This window comes from Sander lucioperca, chromosome 21, assembly GCF_008315115.2.
Source record: "Sander lucioperca isolate FBNREF2018 chromosome 21, SLUC_FBN_1.2, whole genome shotgun sequence".
Taxonomy (NCBI): domain Eukaryota; kingdom Metazoa; phylum Chordata; class Actinopteri; order Perciformes; family Percidae; genus Sander; species Sander lucioperca.
In genome coordinates, this window is record NC_050193.1 from 9,928,340 (window position 1) to 9,949,106 (window position 20,767).

Consider the following 20,767-nt stretch of genomic DNA (forward strand, 5'->3'; position numbering starts at 1 on the left):
TATAGCCAAAATATGTACGCTGTGATTTATTCAAAACTCTATTTCTTTTTTTTTTTAAAGTGATGAATAAATAAATATTTTAAAATTTGCCTGACACGGACAATTATATTGTTATTCACAATTATTTCTGAGACAATTAATTGTACAGAACAATTTGGAATTGTTACAGCTAGTAACTGCTGTTCTGTAGCATCTTGTTTGAGATAAGGATCTCAGCACAAGCAGCACTGAATGGTTAAAATACAGTCAATATGTATTCAGCTCATACAATCAGGCTATAAACTAAGATTTAACTCAACATTTTTTAAATACAGATGAAGGCATTGACACCGAAAGTCTTTACGATCTTGGGCATGAAGAAATCGCTGACTTGATCTCAAAAGTGGGACCAAGGGCAAGATTCAAGAAGAGACTCAAGTTGTTAAAGGTAAGATTCTGCACTGTGTAGATTATTATATGCTAAAAAGTTATAGGTGTGATACAGAAATAAATAGACCAAAATCTCCATAAGAGATTGTGATTGATAATGTTTTGTGCTCATAATGCATTTGCAACTATTGTCTTTTGTCACTAGGAGGAGCAAAACTCAACAAATCTGGTACCAGTTAATTATCCTGCTCAGGTAAGTTGAATACAGTTTCATACACATAGGTATCATCTATTTTAAGGCATGTTCCCAAATTAGTTTTCCCAAATTAGTTTTCTGAGCTCCAGTGGAGCTGCTTAGTGGCCAGCAGATCAGACTGTAGTTGTACTGGGCAGCTTCCAGGTATGAATGTGTAACTGTGTGAATGTGACAGGTCGTCGTTGCAAATGAGAAATTGTTCTCAATCGACTTACCTGGATAAATAAAGGTTAAAAAAAGGGCCAAATTATGTCAAGCATGCCAAGCCAGGGGGCCACACAAAAAAAGCTCTCTTGAAACAAAATAAATCCCATACCAATCATATTATTATTTACACACACACACACACACACACACACACACACACACACACACACACACACACTTGATGCTGGTTGTCTCTATAGTATTTAGTGTGTGCAAGTGCATGAATGAATGTCTCCAGATGCTCAGGGCAATATGGTTTTAATCAGCCACACACACACACACACACACACACACACACACACACTCAAACAAGCTGCACAAAGTAAAATTTATTCTGATAAGAAATGTTGTTATTGTTGTTATTCATTTAATATACTATAATTTTAAAGCTCTTTTTGTGCTCTTCATGATGGAACTATCCATAGGCTCTTCAGATCAATATAAAGTTAGCTATATAGTAAAGGCATTTGCAGAGGCTTTCAGACTTTGTCCTACTGCAGCATTAAAGGCGAGGCAAGGCAAGTCCATTCAAATGCACGTCCATTCTCGTAGTAATTCATGTAATGTTTTGCTCAACACAGACGGGGCTTTATTATACTCGGAACAGACCCCGCCTCTGCCTGCTGCTGCGCTGTGGACGTGTGTGTGTGTGTGTGTGTGTGTGTGTGTGTGTGTGTGACGGCCGGCGAGCTGCAGGACGCGCTTGTGGAGTTTAACTCCGAAAAGACAGTTAACCACAGGTTCCCGTTAATCTTATGATGGACATGTGTTGTGATATTTAAACAAACGAACCGTCAACGGCGAAATAAAAGCCTCTTATTTACGAGAGCGGTCTGAGAGACCTCCAGCTTACCGCGAGGTGTTTGAGCGTGACTGGCCGAGTGACGAGCTAGAAGCAGGGGCAGGCGCTTGCTGGCTGTCGCCTCTCTTGATGGAGCTTCTGAACTCCGAAAACTTTGAAGCAAATTGTCAATTCGGCATCAATTTTCGCAAGACTGCCTATATTCTAAATCTAAACAGTTAATTTCTCGCCTAAAACGTTGTCAGAAGTGAATTTAATGATGAATAAGATGGTGAAAATTGTTAAAAATGTTGCTCTGTCTGCAAGTTTCCGAGTTGGCAGTGGGCGTGACTTATAAGTTCGACCAATCAAGCACACCTAGGAAAAGGGAAAAAACCCTGCTCTGAAGTAGGAGCTAAAAAAGTATGCTACTGAGGCCAGAGGAACTTAAAAATCCCCAAATTCGGAACACGACGAAAAAAGTGTTCTAGGAACGTTTAGTTCTAAGAACTGCAAAAATCCCTCCGGTCGGAAAGCCCCAAATGTCACAGAGTCAAAGGTTCTGTTGTCCTCAGTGTCAAAAAATGTGACTGGTAGATAGATTATAGTCAAAGCTTTACAATGATAGTGACTTAATGATATTCTGTGAAGGTCACCCTCCTGTATACTGGCTCTATTTGTAAAATGGCAACAACAAAAAACATGAAAAAAACTATAATCATGGTGGGATGAAAAAAGGAGTCACAGCACATAGAAACCTACCATTGATGCAATGCTATCATGCATTTTTCAACACTGATTAAACGAATGTATTTGACTTTATCTTATTATCTTATTTGGCTCTTGCTTAGGATCAATGTAATACCAGTTTAACGAATGCGCGGGCATATATACTGTAGGTCATTTATTGGAGTAAGAGACATTGTCATAAAAGGGGGGACGCAGAGGAGGAAATCCTCAACAACAAGACAATTTACACAAATAATACACAAATGTCATTGAAAAGTAAAGAGCCTTTACTAGAACATTTCTTAACTATAATGCATTTGCAACTATTGTCTTTTGTCACTAGGAGGAACAAAACTCAACAAATCTGGTACCAGTTAATTCTCCTGCTCAGGTAAGTTGAATACAGTTTCATACAAATAGGTATCATCTATTTTAAGGCATGTTCCCAAATTAGTTTTCCCCAAGGGCCAAATAGATCTTTAAAAGATACTGTTTTTTCAAGCCCGATATGATACAGATTATTAAATTAACAAATTTACAAACATACAAACTCCAACACAAAAGTTTGTTTAAATGCTTTAAGCAATTATTTAATAAAACTGAAACTTTAAACTAAATTAATACAATACTATACTAATACAATAGTAAAACTAATACAAGCTAAAACAGCTTCCTGAAGTTTTAACTTGCTAACAGTTTGTTTGTAAGTGTTGCAGACTGCTTACAGAGCTGTTGAGGAGCCAAAGTGGCACACTTTCTAATTAATTAACTTTATTGGTTATCAGTAAAATTAAACACCAATACAGATAATTAGCAAGTTGCTAAATATCGGCCCCAATAATCGGCCATGCCGATAATTGGTCCATCCCTAGTGTTTAAGCCTGTGTGAATATAATGTCTTGATCAAATACTGTTTTAAGAGAAAAATATCCCTGTTCATCCCCAGGTTTTTCCTTCCACCAGTGACACCAGTGATAAAGGTATTGATTATATGTGGAATTCATTAATCTTTTCAAGGCAGTAATATCTTGCTTTGACTAAGCGACTATATTGAGTACATCTTTTAATTTTGTGAGATCACATGCAACAACATTTTTTTTTTTCAATTCAAAATAATTTCAATAAGGGAAGAGAATGTTGGATTTTCCGGGTGAGTCCAGCAATTGGCAATCACCGACAAGAAAACGACGACGTGACACTTACCCAGGTATTTATATTACGTTTTAAACAATAATAGGGTTAATATGTTTATGTGATGTAATTTTTACTAGCAAATGTCTGTTTCTATATCATGGCTACAGGAAATAAATACTTGCCCATTGAATGTCAGTTAAAATCTTATTAGGACACTTCAAACTGTCAACAGCATACATGTTACACATGCCATAAATGTAAATCAAACTGCAGGTATCCATAGCAACAGTAAGCCTAATGTTACACTGTAAAGCATCCTAAAGTGGATGCCGTGCCTCTTGCACTTTACATTCTTTTACTCTCTACACTCTTTTTTTATAGAACAAAACAAATTATTATGCATTGCCGCTTACTTGATACACTGGTTCCTGCTGAATATTTCTTTCCTTTTATTCTGACAGAAGAAGCTGTACTCTGTGATGTGAAAGACATCATGAGCTTTGTCCAACAGAAAATACCTAACCAAGACAACAAGCTCAATAAATTCCTGAAGTAAGTATTCAGTTTAATCCATATTCTGTGTTATACCATGGTCTGGTGTGAATATTTTGGCGGTGTATCCATTTAAACGTTTTGTAGGACACTTACTAAGTAGTTCCAGTGAAACTGTCTGTTCACTGTTCTAAATGAATGTGCCTCGTTTAAAATTTATTAGCAACATAACAAGCTAACATCTCATTTAAAACACTAAGTGTAGTCCTTCAGTGCCTCCTCCTCTGAACACCACAGGATGGCGTATAGTAAGTTGTAGGTATAGCAAGCTGCAAGAAGTAAGTTACACTGATCTTACTTTGTTTCACATGTAGCGATTATCTCACATCCCATTCGCTGTTCAACGTACTACTTCAGGCTGCAGGCGACAGCATACATAGATTATTATTTGTTCGTTAAAATCTTGATAATTTGGTGACAATGGCATGGCTGGATAACTAGCTTGTGTTGTTAAACATACTGTCAAATTGTATTTGTTTTTCAACCGTAAGCAATGTTATTGACTTTGAATCTTGCTAGCATAACTTAGAAAAGAGAAAAGCATGGCTCATAGTTTGTAGTTTGTTTACAGTCTTGTGGAGCAAGTAATGCTAAGAGAGCGTAGTTACCTGTTGAAACAAACAGCAGTGAGGACATCATTTCCATCCGGAAACTATTCAAAGCCTGACTGACGTGTTAAGCTGGAGATATACTTGCTCTTAATTTAGCGTTCGCATAATGGCTGCCTCGTGTGTCCTGCATCCATTGGAAGCGTTGGTTGTGCACATTTTCAGAAATTAAGGCTACGCATCTGCAAGATGCAATACGCACATGAACTAGGGGTGGGAATCTTCACTGGTCTGACAGTTCGATGTGATTACCAACGATTTTCCCCTCTTCAATATTATTATGTTACTACAAAAAGTCAACAAATTCATGCAGTCAGATATATAATAATGACCTTTTGTATTGTATCCTCTCTTAAAAAAGACACTTTAGAATGTAGCGGAGTCTGAACACAGCAGACAACAGTCAAAAACAAAAAAAAGCAGTAACCGGAAAATCAACAAGCAATATAAGTAGGCTATAATCGATTATGGTTGGTCACTGCGTGGATGCAGAATTGTCTACATCCACATAGTGATGCATCATAGAAATGGATACTTTCAACACCCTTAACATGAACGGTAGCGGTAGTGCAGAAAGAAACATACTCGCCATTGTCACAACATGCATAATTCATTGGCTACATGTTGTTGCTGGTGTCGCTTTTTGTGCAGTGAATTAACAATATAATAACCTCCTTGAGTGTTGCCATGTATGTTTACAATATGCAAATCCAGAAGTTCTATATAGTCTGAGTTCTTTGGTGTGCTCCCTAGTGGAATCCTCCAGTAACACATGTACATATGCAAATATGAGAACAATTCCATTCACGACGCAGCTCGATGTCTACACAAATGCATAGGTAATAAGCAAGTATATCTCTGGCATAAACAGAAGTACTGAGCCCTGCCACATTACAAAGCCACAGCAACATCAGGCTCTTTAGCTGCTAAATGCCCTAATGCTCACAAGCTAGATACTATTTTTGTGAGTCTGCCATTAAATGCTGGACAAGTACCACAGTGATTTATTAGAGCTTTTTGGCTTAAATCAAGTCAGATGAGTGTGGGCCAAAAAATGAAGTTGCAGGTAGAAAAACCTACGCAATGAGCAAAAGATGGTATAAAGCCCTGTCGAGTAGAAGGGAACTGCAAAGTATTGTGATAATTCTGTGTGGTTTCATCAACCATTGTTAATATAAAATTATTGATTATAGCTGCTTGTGTAGGCTGTTCATAGACGGATGTATATTCTGAGTTATTATTTTGTTTGTGTTTGCTTGTTTCTTTTTTCTGCACTGGATCTGTGCTACCATGCTGTCATGTCAAAACAATTGCCACCAACATTGTTGTTTGGCAGAAATAAAGTTTCTAATCTAATAATTTTATCCGTGTTTAAACTCTTTTACAACAGGAAGAAAATAACTGATTTGGAGACAGACAAGAGGGAGTTGGTCGGTGTCTTTGGTAAAACCGGGGCTGGAAAGAGCTCTTTGATAAATGCCGTCATTGGAGCGAAGAATCTCTTGCCCTCTGGAAGTGTCAGTGCATGTACATCAGTCATGATTAAAGTTGAGGCTAACAAGCAGAACCAAAACTATGTGGCAGACATTGAGTTTATTACAAAAGAGGTAAAATGAGATGGAATGTGTGTTTACTTGAAGCTTGTGTTGTAAAGTCACTGCAACAATCCAGTTGCTGATGCGTCCCATGTCATTAAATTAAAGTGAATTATTTAATTTTTTTAGGAGTGGAAAGATGAGCTATGGTCCTCGTTAAATTTTCTCCGGGATAATGCAGATCAGGAAAATAGACAGGAAGAGGAAGATGATTTTCATGACACTGAGGAAAAGCTGTCAGCGCTGTATGGAGAAGAATGGAAAAACAAATCTCCTGAAAACCTCATGGATAACAAATATTTCAAAGAAATTCAAGAATTTCTCACTTCCAAGAAGAAGACTTTGTCATGTGAATCAGTAAGTAAGAAAATAAATCTCATATCTATCACTTCATAGAAAGCATTCTTGCCTCTCTGACAGAGTAAAATATTATACATTTTCAGTTATTGAGGTTTATGTAATTTATAAACCGGCTTATGACAGGGTATTGCTGCCACGCACTGATCATGTTATAACGTAAAAAGTTTATAGTTCTAACAATAGGTTTTACATTTTCTAATATGTTTCATGTTTAACCTTTTGTACAACAGGAAGAAATTGGTGTGCATACAAATGCATCACATTCCAACAATATTCTAGGCTATTTGTCTTGTTATAACATGAACCATTGTTATGGTTATAACATTAAACTTTTGTGAAACGTTTCACGTTATAACGTGGGGACTCATTTTTGAGAAAGTGAGAGCAGAGAGATTGGCTAATTTACAACATTTGATTAAGTTCTTCATGCTTGGGTTGAGACATGGTGAGATTCTGCTGTTTTTGGGCAAGATGTGTGGAATTAGGCCGTTAATAAATCTACTCTGAGGCATATTTGTTTCATTTAATGTATTCTCCAAACATAATCTTGCGTTGTTTCTCAGTAAACAAAAGAACAGGATGATGTCATTGAACGTTCAGGTTCACGTCAGTCAGATATTTGATTTATTAATGATTTTCTTTGGTTGTAGTTATGCCGTGTTCCATGAAAGGGTTAATGCCGGACGAGATGACTATTATTAGAAATAACAGTAATTTATGACAGGGAAGCCAGAACCGTCCGACGTGCATCAAAGTCGTCCTTTAATTACCAGATAATGGACACCTCGAAGGGCATAAACCCACTTATACTGTGGTCAGTTGCCAATGTTTTTTTTAAAGAGCATTCATTTATATTTTCATGCGTTTTATATGCTGTAAAACTTGTTCAGAATGCAGCTAACAGAGTTTTATGAACATGACTAGGTCAAAACCTATATGGCCAGACTATATATGGTCAATGTGCTTAATTCTGGCCAAACTGTTACAAGGATAGTCAGCAATGGTGTCTATAATGTGAATATAGATATTACATGTTCATCCGGAGTGTTCCCAGTAATATTTTTCTGTTGTGTACTGTAGTAGCATATCACATGACATGGTAAAGATACATTTGAGAGAAATAATTGAGCACTACTGTTTAATGTAATTAAAAAGTAAAGTCTTATTGTGTAATTAATGTTACTTTGTTAAACAGACCAGACCTGGGTTACACCCCATGACAAATGAACCACAGCCTCCAATGTTGGTCTTGAAGAGCTGCATCATTTGTTCATGGACAAACTAATACCTACACTGTACATTTACATCCCGCTGACAGCTTTACTGTTTATTTCTTCTGTGTGCTGCTCATACAGCACACGCTACACCACAAAACACACTTACTCTGACCAATGGTGGAACTTCATCACTCAGTGACAGAGGGACTGTGTTTTATGGTTATAGGCCTGGCCAGACAGTCCAACCCAAAACAAAAGATTATAAGACATTATGCCTTTATCCTGCTCTTATTACTAGTTAGCCTGATAATTGATTTCAAAATACTACCACTTACGGGGTTAGGACCTAATTATGTTTCTTACATGCTTTTTTATTAAACCTTCAAAAACACTTACAGTAGGTCATCAAACTTTCGAGGCATGGGAAAGCTGCATTATTCTTCTATGATACACAGACCTGTAATAACCTCCCGGATAATACTAGGCACTGTCAAAATCTGATCATGTTTAAATTTAAACTTAAAAACAACCTGAAATTTTGTCTCAACTTCTGGTTTGTAATTTACTTTTTATGAATATAACTTTAACATTTTGCTTTTGTTGTGCCTTTCGTTGATAGTTAGGTAGATTTGAGCTGCTCTTCTTTTTTTGTAATCCTATTATAATTGTTTTATACAATTTGTAAAGCACTTCATAATTAGTTGAGTTTGTTCATATAAATGAAATCACCTTGATTAGCCCTAATCTGACTTTGTTGTTTATTGCAGGCTAAAGAGCTATCTGCAAAATTTATGAAATACACAAGAAGTGACTCAAAAGATGGAGAAGGAAAGAGGTGGTACTGGCCACTAGTGAAGTGTGTAACTATCAAGGTGCCCAATAATGATCTTCTCCAGCATGTCACACTTGTGGATCTTCCTGGAAATGGGGACCGTAACAAGAGCAGAGACAATATGTGGAAACGGGTAATTAATTTACATGAGATGCTCTTTGTTGAGTTATTTGGAGAACAAAATCATCATGTTGTTACAAAGCACTGAACATCTGTCATAATTAACTTGCTATTATGCCCCTTCAGTTAGTTGGAAGTTGTTCTGCTGTGTGGATTGTGACTGACATAAATCGAGCAGCAGCAGAGAAAGAACCCTGGGAAATCCTGAAAAGTGCCAGCAGCCTCATGGGAAATGGTGGCGAGTGTCAACACATTCACTTTATCTGCACCAAGTCAGATGTTATTGAAGATTTGGAATCTGATGATCAGTAAGTGATTTAAGATGCTAGAAGTAGATAGTTACATATAACATCCAAATCAGACACTGAGGCATATAGGGCCAAAGAGCAGGAGTAAACACAAGAAGATACAATGTACATATTGTCACAGTTTGAATGGTCATTAGTAACAAAAGTGTGCAAAAAATGTTTGAATTTTAGGTTTTAGTTTTCCAAATACTTTATGATATGAGCCAGCTGATACAATTTTTTCCTACAGTTCACCAGCTGCTGTTCGTGCTCTCATATTTAAAAAAAACATGCAAGCCAAGGAACAAGTGAGAAAAGAATTCAGCAAACTCCCCGAGGTTAAAGTGAGTATTTAATACTGACAGAAAATATAACAACTGCAAGCATGACTTAAAATCAAACCTTTTTTCAGAAACATTTCAATGAAGAATGTTTCCAAGTGTTCACAGTGAGCTCCAAAGAGTTTCTACGAAAGAAATGTCTGGACTCAGATGACACTGGTAGGTGAAGTCTCCATATATGAGAAGAGGAATATGTATAGCTACAATACATGTTTTGTTTTGTTTTAGTTTACTTTAGCCACTTTAATTCAAACAACAAGAACTCATTGGATTTTGACATTTAAATTTAAGTATGTGGTGTAAATATGTAAGACGTAATCTGTGATTTCTTACAGAAATACCCAAACTTCGAGCATTTCTGCAAGCTCTCAATGACTGTCACTCAGAGACATTGAACTATGTCTCTGGAGCTTTTGGGATTCTCTCTCTGATTCAAGGCGCCAGATGTCAAGAAGGGGTACGATCAAGTTATACAATTTCTCTCATTGTCTTTAATTGTTATTAATATAGACAGAAAATAATATTCATAGCAAACAAGTCAGTTTAAGTTAAAGTTGAAATTCAGTAAAAACGGTCAACATCAAAAACTTTACACTAAGACTTCTTACATGTAAATGTCACCTGTACAGTCGTTTTAGCCATCAAGGTTTTGATTTAATAAATACTTGTTGCATCAGAGAGACTGCATATCTACAGTGATTTAAGGAATACTTCACCCTCAAAATAACCATTTATATATCAATTACTCACAGGATGCTGCATTGACTTTGTGAAGAAAACTTTTTGTCGCATCTCTCCACAGTGAGTGGAGATTTAAAAAATGATGCATTAAAGCAATAGCAATAGCAACTTGATGGAGAAAAAGGAAAAAAAAACCTTTTTCACTCAGTTCTCAGAAACGTGTCCCTGCTCCTGTGACTCTCTACTACCATGGTTATTTTGAAAAACTGAGACATTTGCCCTTCGTTTACATGCAAAAGGAGAATTTGCCTCTGAAAACAATTCTTTCTGAAAACGATTCTTTCTAAAAACTCCGGCCAGAGTGGAGATTTTGGAAAACTTTGTTTGCACGTTTGCATGTAAACTGAGACAAACAGAGGTTTAGGCAGCCGAGGAAGTGAGGAAGAGAAAAGAGAGGAAGTGATTTGTTGCTGTTGCTATTTTCGGGATTCTGATTGGCTAACGTGGGCTTGAGCTTCTCGTTACACTGCCACCTACAGGTTTGGCATGCTCTTGATGGCATTGACGACATATACACTCGGGTACGTGTAAACGAACACTTTTCTGAAAACTGACAGCTGTGCACGATGTTATTTTTGAAAACGGAGAGGTTGAAATGTCCGTTTATGAAAATAGGCGACCACGTGTAAACGTAGCACCAGTAGTAGTGCCATTAAGGAATAACTGAACTTCATCATCAGTCCACACATATGACTCTCCCCTTCCTCGGTGCACCTTGTTGTTAGCCTACTGGAACTTCAGGCTTTTGATTGGCCAACATGGCTTCACAGTTAGGGTTATATCGCCACCTGGCTTGCTCTTGACAGCTCTTGATAGCATTTTTCTTCATTTTCATGTGGACAGAGTTTGTTTTAAAACCAGCTTGTGTGGACGAGATTTTTTTTTTCAACGTAGGAGAAAAAACTCAGTTTATAAAAATACCCGTGTACGTGTGGAAGAGGCCTCGGTCTGCTTCACTTCCACTTAATTAAGCATAACAGCGACATCTCTGATTAGTGGAGTTCACTGTTACACTGTTATGTTCACCGAACCCACAACCTGAGAACGGCTAGTGAGCTTCTACCACTAAAGTCAATGATCGTTTCTGTATATAGTGTTGCCCCTTTGCCTTTTTTTCTGTTTACAAAATGTTTTTCTGCACAGAATAAAATGTTTTATGGTCACGATTCATTTCGTAGCTGGTTGGCTTGGTTGGCCGGTCACTGTTGAGCTCTATTGCTTCAATGCATCACAACTTTTCTCACAGTTTTACCATGGAGGCATGCAGCAAAACATTTTCTTCATGAATTCAAGGCAACACTTGGTCAACAAATGGTCATTTTGAGAGTGAAGTATTCATTTAAAGGGAAGGTTGTACTCAATAACAGAAATAAATAATAAAAAAGCCAACCAGGTAGCTGTAAATTTCCATTGGGGTAAAACTGAATGTGTTGTGTTTGATATTTCAGGCTGACAAAAGAGCAGATGTGTGCAAAGACCTTAAAGAAAAGATGAAACATGAACTTGATGAAGTCAGAAAACCCATGCACAAGACTTTGGAGGCTTTTGAAAAATGCCTCAGTGAGGGGGTTGAAAAGTCAAAAGGTTCATGTGAAAAAGTCTTGAAGTCGTTCTTACATCCTGTACGTATTTAGTTATAATTACATCACAACAACTAATTTTGAACTTCTTATGAATATGTCTTTAAAATGTTTCTGTTTTGTTTCAGAGAAATATGAAAGGTGGAGCTTTTCACAAGATATTGAAGTGTGTAGTTGAGAACGGTGGCACCTACAAACCAAAAAAAGGGAAACCAATGAATCTCAATGCGCAGTTAGCTTCGTGCCTGACTGACAGCATTGACGAGGAATTCAAGAAGACCTTCCCGTAAGAAATGACCTAATAAGACATAAAACCTTGTGTTGGCCCATTTTTCAAGCTATATGGGGAATGTCTCAAATAAACAAATTCTACATTATTCAGTTATACAAATAATGTAATATAATACATATTGTACAAATTACATTATTGAAATACAAACTTCTCAATGCTACCTTTATTTTAGACCTGTTAATATGTTTCAGGAATGAAGGAAAATGTGGACCATTCAACGGGGCCCTCAATAACTTTTCACTTGACACTGAGAAGCTGATTAAAAAGTACAAAGATGTGGAACTGCAGCTGATATTTCTCAAGACAGAGGTAAGAGATGAGAATAACACCATCCCATCCATTTCATTTATGGATACATAAACATACATTTGCTATAAATACAATATTTATTGTAGATAAGCATAATATGTACATACATATGTACATGAAATGTACAGAGTCTTTGGGGATTAGACTCCATCATTAAAAATATTTAAAGGGGTAGAGAAACAGACATATTCCCCCCCCCGATGGAGCCTAGACACTGGTGATGGTGGAGAAGGAACCCGGAGACCGAACGAAGGACCTGTCTGCCGGAAAGGGACTCAGGTTGCTGTTGCACGTTTGCCTGAGAAGACAGCTGATAGCAAGGCGAGAGACATCTAAAGCAGGATGTCATGCTGTGTTTGGATCATGAATTTCGTGGCCAATTCTGATTGGTTTACAGAAGAGTGAACGCCACTTAACAGCTGAATAGATTTAGGGAGAGATAGTGGTGATTGCAGTAATTAGAAGTCTTCCTGAAGGAATTTGCACTGAACTTCATTAGTCCATTATCAAGCTGTTTGTCCAGGTTGGGCAAACTTAAGCCGAAGGGGCAGTAACTCAATCCCAAAGGAATTTTGTGTCCTTATTTCTGTATTTATTTTATTTGCTAATTGATTAATGTTTGGAATTAAGACTTAATATTGAAAAAAATTGAGTAAATTTTTGCCGTTAACTTCATATACACTGTATATTAAGAACTTTTTAGCAAGCAGATTTTTGTCAGTTAAAACTGGAGATGCCCTTTGGAAAACCCTGCCCAAATGCATGTCAAAATACAGAAGCTTTTGAGATAGTCTGACCTAAGTGGGCAAAAAATATGCACCACCACCTGGGTGAAGCAGGTCCTACTCTGAAGCTCTGAACAGTTTAAATAATGTACTGCTTCATCAGGTAACATCTGAAAAGATGAGCCTTATTTGTATCACCTTGATTTTGATTAAAATAAATGTGTTGATCTATGCTTTGTATAATCTCTCTAAGGTAGAAAAAGTGAAGACAAAACTCAACAAACTCATCCGGGAGCGTAAGAAAACGATCTACAGCAGTCTGATGACGACAATCGAGGAAATCATGCAAGAATGCTATGATAGTAAGATAGAAGACCATACAACCTGACATCAAAATGATATATATATTCACGTTCATCATGATTGTGCAGAAAAATTTGAATTACAACAATTTTCTGTTTTATTGTAGAAGCAGCAGGGTTTCGTGGTGAGGGCTCGCTGAAAAACATGAGAGACACGATTGAGAAGCATGTACGTGATGCAAAGAACATCATGTTTGAGCGGGCTAAAGATGAAATGATGAACCAGCTGAGAGACTTGATGGTTAGTCACATTTTAGAATACGTCATACAATGATGATATAGTAACACATGTGCTACACTAAAAACACAACACACAGACACTTTCACAAACATTCAACTATTGTTATTGATCTAAAACAGAAACATACAAAAGATAATGTAGCTATTAACCGTCCTGCCCTGTCTGAACAGCCCTTCGAACACACATTTTAACAGTTCATCCATGTAGGACTCAGTTGATCTTGAACACAATATTTGGCAGTGTGAGTGATAAAGATTTTGATGCAAATTCAGGAAGAGATCCTGGAGAAGCTGAAGAAAACAATGCAGGAATCAATCGAGCTGTCACTCAACACATATGGTGACTCAATCCCAGGTAAAGGGAACGTATCATCATTAATCAAAAATATGATAATCACTAAAATACTGTAAATATTTTATTGAAAGTCAACAAATTTCGCACTTGATGTAAACAGTATGTTTGTTTTTTTTAGATGTTACAGTGGAGCTTCAGATGGTGAAGAGCCACAACAATGAACTGAAAGGAAGCCCAAAGGAAGAACCATAACAAGCTTGGTAAACCATTTGTTAAAATGTCATGTTCATAATACCCTGATAATGAGCTGTTCTGAATAATGCTAACCAGGGGCAATTCTAAGATCCAACCTTTAGGGGGGCTCAGCCCCTAATGAGAATGTGACACGGATACAGTGTCTTGCAAAAGTGTTAACCCCCCCCCGCCGCTAAATCAGTTATTTCATTACCCAATAATCTCTGAGCTAGCTACTGAACAATAATGTCAGCTAACGTTTTTTCGTCACTATTAACACTATGATGGAACTAAACTTTATAAGTCACAGTAATAACAACTAATTTGACACAATGTTCTAACATTCAATTTGGGTTCTAATCTGCGCCATGAAATTACCAACTTCTTCTCTGGGGACTAACGTTAAACTTCACATCCGCACTCCTGCTCTCCCTCTGACAGATTAGATAGAGACTCAGCCAAAGGCGGGAGTCTGGCACAACCACCTCCGATTGGCCAAAACTACGTTTCCGTTAACCCTTTTCTTGACAGGGCTACAGGTGCATAGCATTGGCGACACCAACACAGGATAATAAACCTGTTTCAAGTCCTTTGAACCTATAATTGTTTGTCCTCTGTCACTAACAGAGTTAGTTTTTTTTTTATTATTATAATTTTTAGGGGGGCTAAGATGAAATTTAGGAGCTTGAGCCCCCCTAAAAAGGGTCTAAAATCGCCAATAATGCTAACTAATGCTTTTAAACACTCTAGTGCTGAACCACTCGGCCCAGCATCTGCAGTGATTGTGACTGAATGAGATGAACAGGTACGTTGAAGTGAAACTGATGATCCAAACAGATGATAGGATAATTAGACAGCCCTAGTGTTTGTCATTACTGTTCAATGTCCCAACCTCTCTGTTTATCTCTCTGGTGGACGTCTCAGGTTTGCTCCGTGAAGAGAAACAGCAGAGGCCAGATTACCCACTGAAGGTCCTGCAGACACACTGATTACTGACGTCAGGCCTCTGGATTTAGTCTCAACCATTTTAATCAAGCTATCTCTGTTCTCTTTGAGTGTTGTTTGGTGTAAATACTGGAACCATTTTTCCCACGCTGACGCTGTGCCAGGTCTAAATTAATTATTTCTACTTCATTCAAATATCAAAACTGTCGGACATGCCGGCTAGAACTTTTATCATTCATTCCTTTGATATTTTTAGAAATATTCCATGTCATTCATATTTTCAGCTGGAAACTCCATTTAAAGTGCCCATATTATGCTCATTTTCAGGTTCATAATTGTATTTTGAGGTTGTACCAGAATAGGTTTACATGGTTTAATTTAAAAAAAAACACCATATTTTTGTTGTACTGCACATTGCTGCAGCTCCTCTTTTGACCCTGTGTGTTGAGCTCTCAGCTACAGAGTGAGGCATCACACTTCTATCCCATCTTTGTTGGGAGTCGCACATGCGCAGTAGCTAGGTAAGGACTACTAGCTAGAAGCTAGCGCTGCTAACGGTTAGCCACCTCGTTCTCAATGGCAAAACACTGCCACAACACCATAGACCTACTTACATGTCCCTCATCTGCAGGTATTCCACGCAAAGTTGGAAGTGCGCCCTCTTTTAAAAGAAGTATCACGGCTAATCCTGCCTTGTACTGACCGAAGTTGAAGAAACAGCTAGCTGATTTGGGAGCGTGTCTATGTTCCCCCGGTCCTATGTTTTCTGGGTCTTATGTTCCCCTCTTTGAGACTGTTACTTTTTCCACCATTACTGCCAAATTCCATGGCAAATAGGGTTAGGGTTAGGGTTAGACCTAACCCTAACCCTAAATAGGACCCTGGCAACATAGGACCCGGGGAACATAGGGATGACCCCGCTGATTTGGTATTAGCTAAAGTGTTTAGCACACGCCAAATGTTTCGGCCGATGACGTAGACAGTCCTGCAGATTTTGACCAGCTCACCCGGAGACTGAAGGCAGGATACATTCAGAAACCCGTATCTCACTCAAAACAGCATGGATGATTATTTTCATAATATCGGCACTTTAAACTTTAAAATGTTCCACATCTTTCATACATTCCGGGTAGGATTCAACTTTCAAAATCCCATTAAAACTTACAAAACAAAATGTTAAACTTCATTTGAAGCTTAGTAAAAATTACCTCAGATTTTTACATTAGTGGTTGTGCTAACAGTTGTGCGCACACTATGCCGGCATAGGTATCCCACAATGCAATGCGGTAGTAACGTCACGTAACGTTCATAACAGACACACGGACAGCAACCAAGGCAGCTCTGTAACGTCAAAAACGCTTCAATTTACATTCATACATATAACGTTTTTTGTCACATGCGACTGCTGGAATAGTTGCTTGCATTTTTAAGTAATTTAAGCATTATTAGAGCGGAGTTTGGCAGGGGTTACCGTGGTTTGCGTCTCCAACCTGGCTTTTGTTTGATATCTAGTTTCGGCAATAAATGCCTGTGATGTGTTCATACTAACACCAAGTCAGTTTAATAGAGGAGAGAGAAGATGATGGTCTGTGCATCTTTCTGTTGCCTTTATTTACATGCCATAAAGCCACCTAACAAGCTGTGCACGTGCAAACTGTCAAATAAAACAGGCTTAATCTGCAGAATGAATAGTCAAATACTCATATTGAACAGCCAAATCCAATTTGACTGACACAAGTCTGAGTTGGGTACAGCCCTACTCTTCATAGATAATTTACCATTTAAAACATAGGAAAATGTTTGCTCTTTCATACAATGTATTTATGGAAGCAAAACAGATTTACATATTTGGCACTGTGAGCCTGAAAGTGACAGGAGTAACCAGGAAGGGCCACGTTGACTCCCGTGCAAACTGAGGCCAGCCATTTCGGAAGGAGAGTAGACAGTGCCAATTCTCACATTCAAATTTTAAAGCCAGCAATGCAGTCTAGCGTCAGCTTTTCAACAAACCTTAAATATTCAACATATTCAACTTTCATACATTATGGGCATTATTCAACTTTAAAAGCCGGCAATTCAGTTTAGCTTTTCAACATCCAGCATTCATTACACCACTATTTCTATTGTTTTACTATTTTAATATCTTATACTTGAGATGGTGGCTCAGTAAAAATGTGATTACAACAGACTGCTTTGGCATGGAACCATTAGCATTATTGATTGTGCACCACACACACACACACACACACACACACACACACACACACACACACACACACATACGCCCAAAAACAAGTGTGAGCGTGTATAGTATAAATCGCTTCAGAAATTACCTTCTCTACCTGAAGTCTGAGTTTGCTTGTTGTGAATTACATACAGGGGTTTTAGATTTTCTATTTTTGGTAGGAAATGTTTGATTATAGATCAGAGCCATACAGAAAATGTGGGGGGAGAGAGAGAGAGAGAGAGAGAGAGAGAGAGAGAGAGAGATGACATGCAGCAAAGGCTCCCCAGTTGGATTCAACCAGGGACATTGTGAGTTTCATTGTACGGGTCTTAGCCATCATTCCACTGTGATGTCCCAGTGACATTTGTAATGATTTAACAGTTTTTTCTCATATATTTTCATGTTTTTGTAGTTCAGTCTTGGTCGAGTGGGATGAAATTTTAATGATTTTATAGATGTCTAACTTAAATCAACAGTCATGTTAAAACCTTAAGTAATCACCTCTTCTTTCATACTATTTCACAGTGTTTTGTTTTTTTTAAAGTGTGCTTGTTTGGTGATTGCACCATTTTGAGTATGTAACCAATTACTTTTACTCTTAAAGTGTTTTTGAATTTTGTAGGCCTTTTGCATTTATTAATACATACATTTGAACTTAATCTCTTAATCGCTTCGCATCGTGCCTAACAGGCTACTATTTTGACCCTTTGCCGCACTTTGCCATACTTCCTCGTAACACATCCGGCCTCATAAAAACACGTAGATGTGTGATGCTTCTCACCTCTGAATATTGAGTACAGCCCCTTTAAACGTAATTACAGTACATACTCTAGGCTGGATTTGGCATAGACTTTTTAAAAAATGATCTTGATCCTTTTTCTTTTATGTTCAAGGACATAACCGTTGCTTACTGCAAATAAGAGTTTGTGTATTTGTGTCTTCATCATATATGAAAAATAATGAGCTCTATGATAATAAACCAGCTTATCTGGCTTCTTGTCAATTACTGAACAATTGTTATGTTTTAATGTACACTGACTCTAAATGTATTTGATATGGTATACCTTAATAAAGTTCACATATTACAAAGTTTCACATGTAATATATTTCATGTATCGGGGCAAATATTTTTCCAACCGTGTTCTTAACTAAATCTTCTTACTTAAAAGTCCTAAAAGTATTTACCTAAGTTTCCTGATACAAATTAACATTACAGTACCCAAGTATTTTTTAGAAGGTTAGGCATGTTAGTAGGCTTGTGTGAAACAGAACACATCAGTGTAAAGATTGTTTAATTTGCAGCTTTGTACACACTCTAATTCAGCCTTGGATTCCCACAGATGATACACTGTACATCTTGGGCAGATCTGTATTTTGTTTATGTTGCATTTTGTTATCACAATTCATTTTTCTTTCCCATCATCAGTCAGTGCACTCTGAGAGTGCTGAAAAAAAGCATCTCTCTACGAAACAGTGTATGCAAGGTTTGCTGTAATAACTGCCCTTCGTGTCTTAACAGGTTCAGTAAGGTGTGTTTTTATTTAGGAATAATGGTAATTGCAGGTATTCATGTAAGCAAATTCCTGCTGACTGATGCAGGAAAATGGAACACGCATTGTTGTTGCATAAGTTTGTCTGTTTTGGGTGTGTGCATTGGTTAGCAGCTGTTGGTACCAAGAAGTTATAAATGAGTACACAATAGTAGAAATGTTACCACAATAATGGCTTTACTGAAAAAAAACGTAGGTTTCCTGATAGGTCCTCCAGGTATTTGTAATGCAACACTTAAATGCAATGCTTCCACATTTCTGTAATAAGCGCTGACATTGACAAATATGACTGAACCTCACTGCTAAAAAACAACAACTCAGTTCTCAATCTCAACATGCTTTCCTACACATATGGTCAACAGATTTAACAAATGGACTCCCATCTTCTCCGTTTAAAGCTGCTATATTTAGTTACTTTTGTCAAACACAATCTTACATTCATTTAAGGTGACTTCTGATCTATTAGGTTCACTGCGGTAATATAATGCATCTTGATTGTATCTCCACTTCGCATACATTGCTGTTATCGACTTTGTGAATAATGAGTATATTTTTTTAATTACAGTTTTTCTTGATTGCTTTGATGCAGCAGTCAACTCAAACTCCACATTTTCAAAACAGTTAACACACAGGCCGAAACAGTGGCACTCATGGTCTAAACGGCACATTTTGTTTGCAAAAGGCTCTAACTGTGCCAAAACATTTAAAATATGCAATAAAAGCAAATTTAGCCTTCAAACAACACAACTTGCAAACAAGTGTATGAGCTCTTCCAATCAACCATTACACAGTGAACAACAAAATACAAAATATAGCACTCAGTGTGAATCAGTGCACCATTGCTTGTCATTGTAGCCTATTACTGTACGTAGCTTTCATGCCAGTGCCATTTGTTGCCTTCTTGCAAAGAATTGGATCCAGACTCAGAAATGCTTTGATGCAAATTTTATTGATTCCAACTTATTTTCAAACTGTGGCTGAAAACTGAAATACTGTAAATATTACACAAAATACATGTAAACCAAACCAAGATAAAATCTATTAGAGTATAAGAAATTAAGAAAATTAAAATAAAATCTATTACAGTAAAGTATAAACATCTATTACTGTGGAGTATAAGAAATAGCCACTATTGATACTCAGTCTCTTCTGTCTTGACGATGGGGCCACATGGCCTAACGCTGCAGACTGATTGCTAATTGAAGATTTGTGTGAAGGAGTGTCAAACAGGTGCTTCAGTGATTTCATACTGATGTAGGTAGTTTCTAATAGTTAGGAACAGATGCTTTCTGTTTGGTAACCATAGCTAAAACAATGGAGTTTGGACTGCTTGAATGACATCCGTGTTAACTGTTATGCAAAAGGGTGGGGGGGAAAATTGTGTCAATCCAATGAGAAAGGGTTAACACATTTGCAAGAGGTGTCTTCTGCTCTGCTGAGACAGTGACGATGAAAACCGAGTGGATCCCAGTTTCTTTAAGCAGGTCAAAGCAATCAAGAAAAATTGTAATGAATTTGGATGACTACATGGTTCAGCAGTATCATGATAAAAGCCACTTTTACTGAAAGAATACTGATAAACCCTGTTTACTATCATTTGGTGAAGTGCCTCATATTGCTTCGTATATTATATGTGCTGATCTTAAGATGATTGCCAGTCTTGTGGCTTTAGAATACACTGCGAATGGCTATAATACAGAAATATGTGTCAGTAAAAAAATTGTCTACTATGAGAGATCTTTTTGTAATTGCAGGATGAATCCTGTTGCACATACAACATTGTGAATAAGTCTCACTAATTGAAGTGTGGATATAAAAAGCTTTTAGGTTTCTTCCTCACACGGGCAGCAGCAGGTGTAGTCAACTTGGTTTTGTGATG

At 37.4% G+C, this 20,767-nt stretch overlaps 1 protein-coding gene across 8 annotated transcripts in view; it reads left to right on the forward strand.

Moving 5' to 3' along the window:
* Positions 1 to 15,413, forward strand: part of LOC116059288 (nuclear GTPase SLIP-GC-like) — a 32,891-nt gene extending 17,478 nt beyond the window's left edge. For 2 of the 8 annotated variants that reach the window (XM_035996482.1, XM_035996484.1), the window contains exons 3-24: positions 315 to 427; positions 575 to 622; positions 2,686 to 2,733; positions 3,289 to 3,322; positions 3,469 to 3,549; positions 3,938 to 4,028; positions 6,027 to 6,243; positions 6,361 to 6,588; positions 8,576 to 8,773; positions 8,887 to 9,068; positions 9,298 to 9,391; positions 9,460 to 9,547; positions 9,724 to 9,845; positions 11,578 to 11,751; positions 11,838 to 11,995; positions 12,193 to 12,310; positions 13,289 to 13,397; positions 13,505 to 13,638; positions 13,911 to 13,992; positions 14,111 to 14,192; positions 14,917 to 14,971; positions 15,091 to 15,413. In XM_035996482.1, coding sequence (XP_035852375.1) covers positions 315 to 427; positions 575 to 622; positions 2,686 to 2,733; positions 3,289 to 3,322; positions 3,469 to 3,549; positions 3,938 to 4,028; positions 6,027 to 6,243; positions 6,361 to 6,588; positions 8,576 to 8,773; positions 8,887 to 9,068; positions 9,298 to 9,391; positions 9,460 to 9,547; positions 9,724 to 9,845; positions 11,578 to 11,751; positions 11,838 to 11,995; positions 12,193 to 12,310; positions 13,289 to 13,397; positions 13,505 to 13,638; positions 13,911 to 13,992; positions 14,111 to 14,184 — 2,393 coding nt within the window. In that variant the 3' untranslated portion in view covers positions 14,185 to 14,192; positions 14,917 to 14,971; positions 15,091 to 15,413. The remainder of the gene's footprint in view (positions 1 to 314; positions 428 to 574; positions 623 to 2,685; positions 2,734 to 3,288; positions 3,323 to 3,468; positions 3,550 to 3,937; positions 4,029 to 6,026; positions 6,244 to 6,360; positions 6,589 to 8,575; positions 8,774 to 8,886; positions 9,069 to 9,297; positions 9,392 to 9,459; positions 9,548 to 9,723; positions 9,846 to 11,577; positions 11,752 to 11,837; positions 11,996 to 12,192; positions 12,311 to 13,288; positions 13,398 to 13,504; positions 13,639 to 13,910; positions 13,993 to 14,110; positions 14,193 to 14,916; positions 14,972 to 15,090) is intronic. The other 6 variants (XM_035996483.1, XM_035996485.1, XM_035996486.1 and 3 more) reach the window with 3 other exon arrangements.
* Positions 15,414 to 20,767: the final 5,354 nt, after the last annotated feature.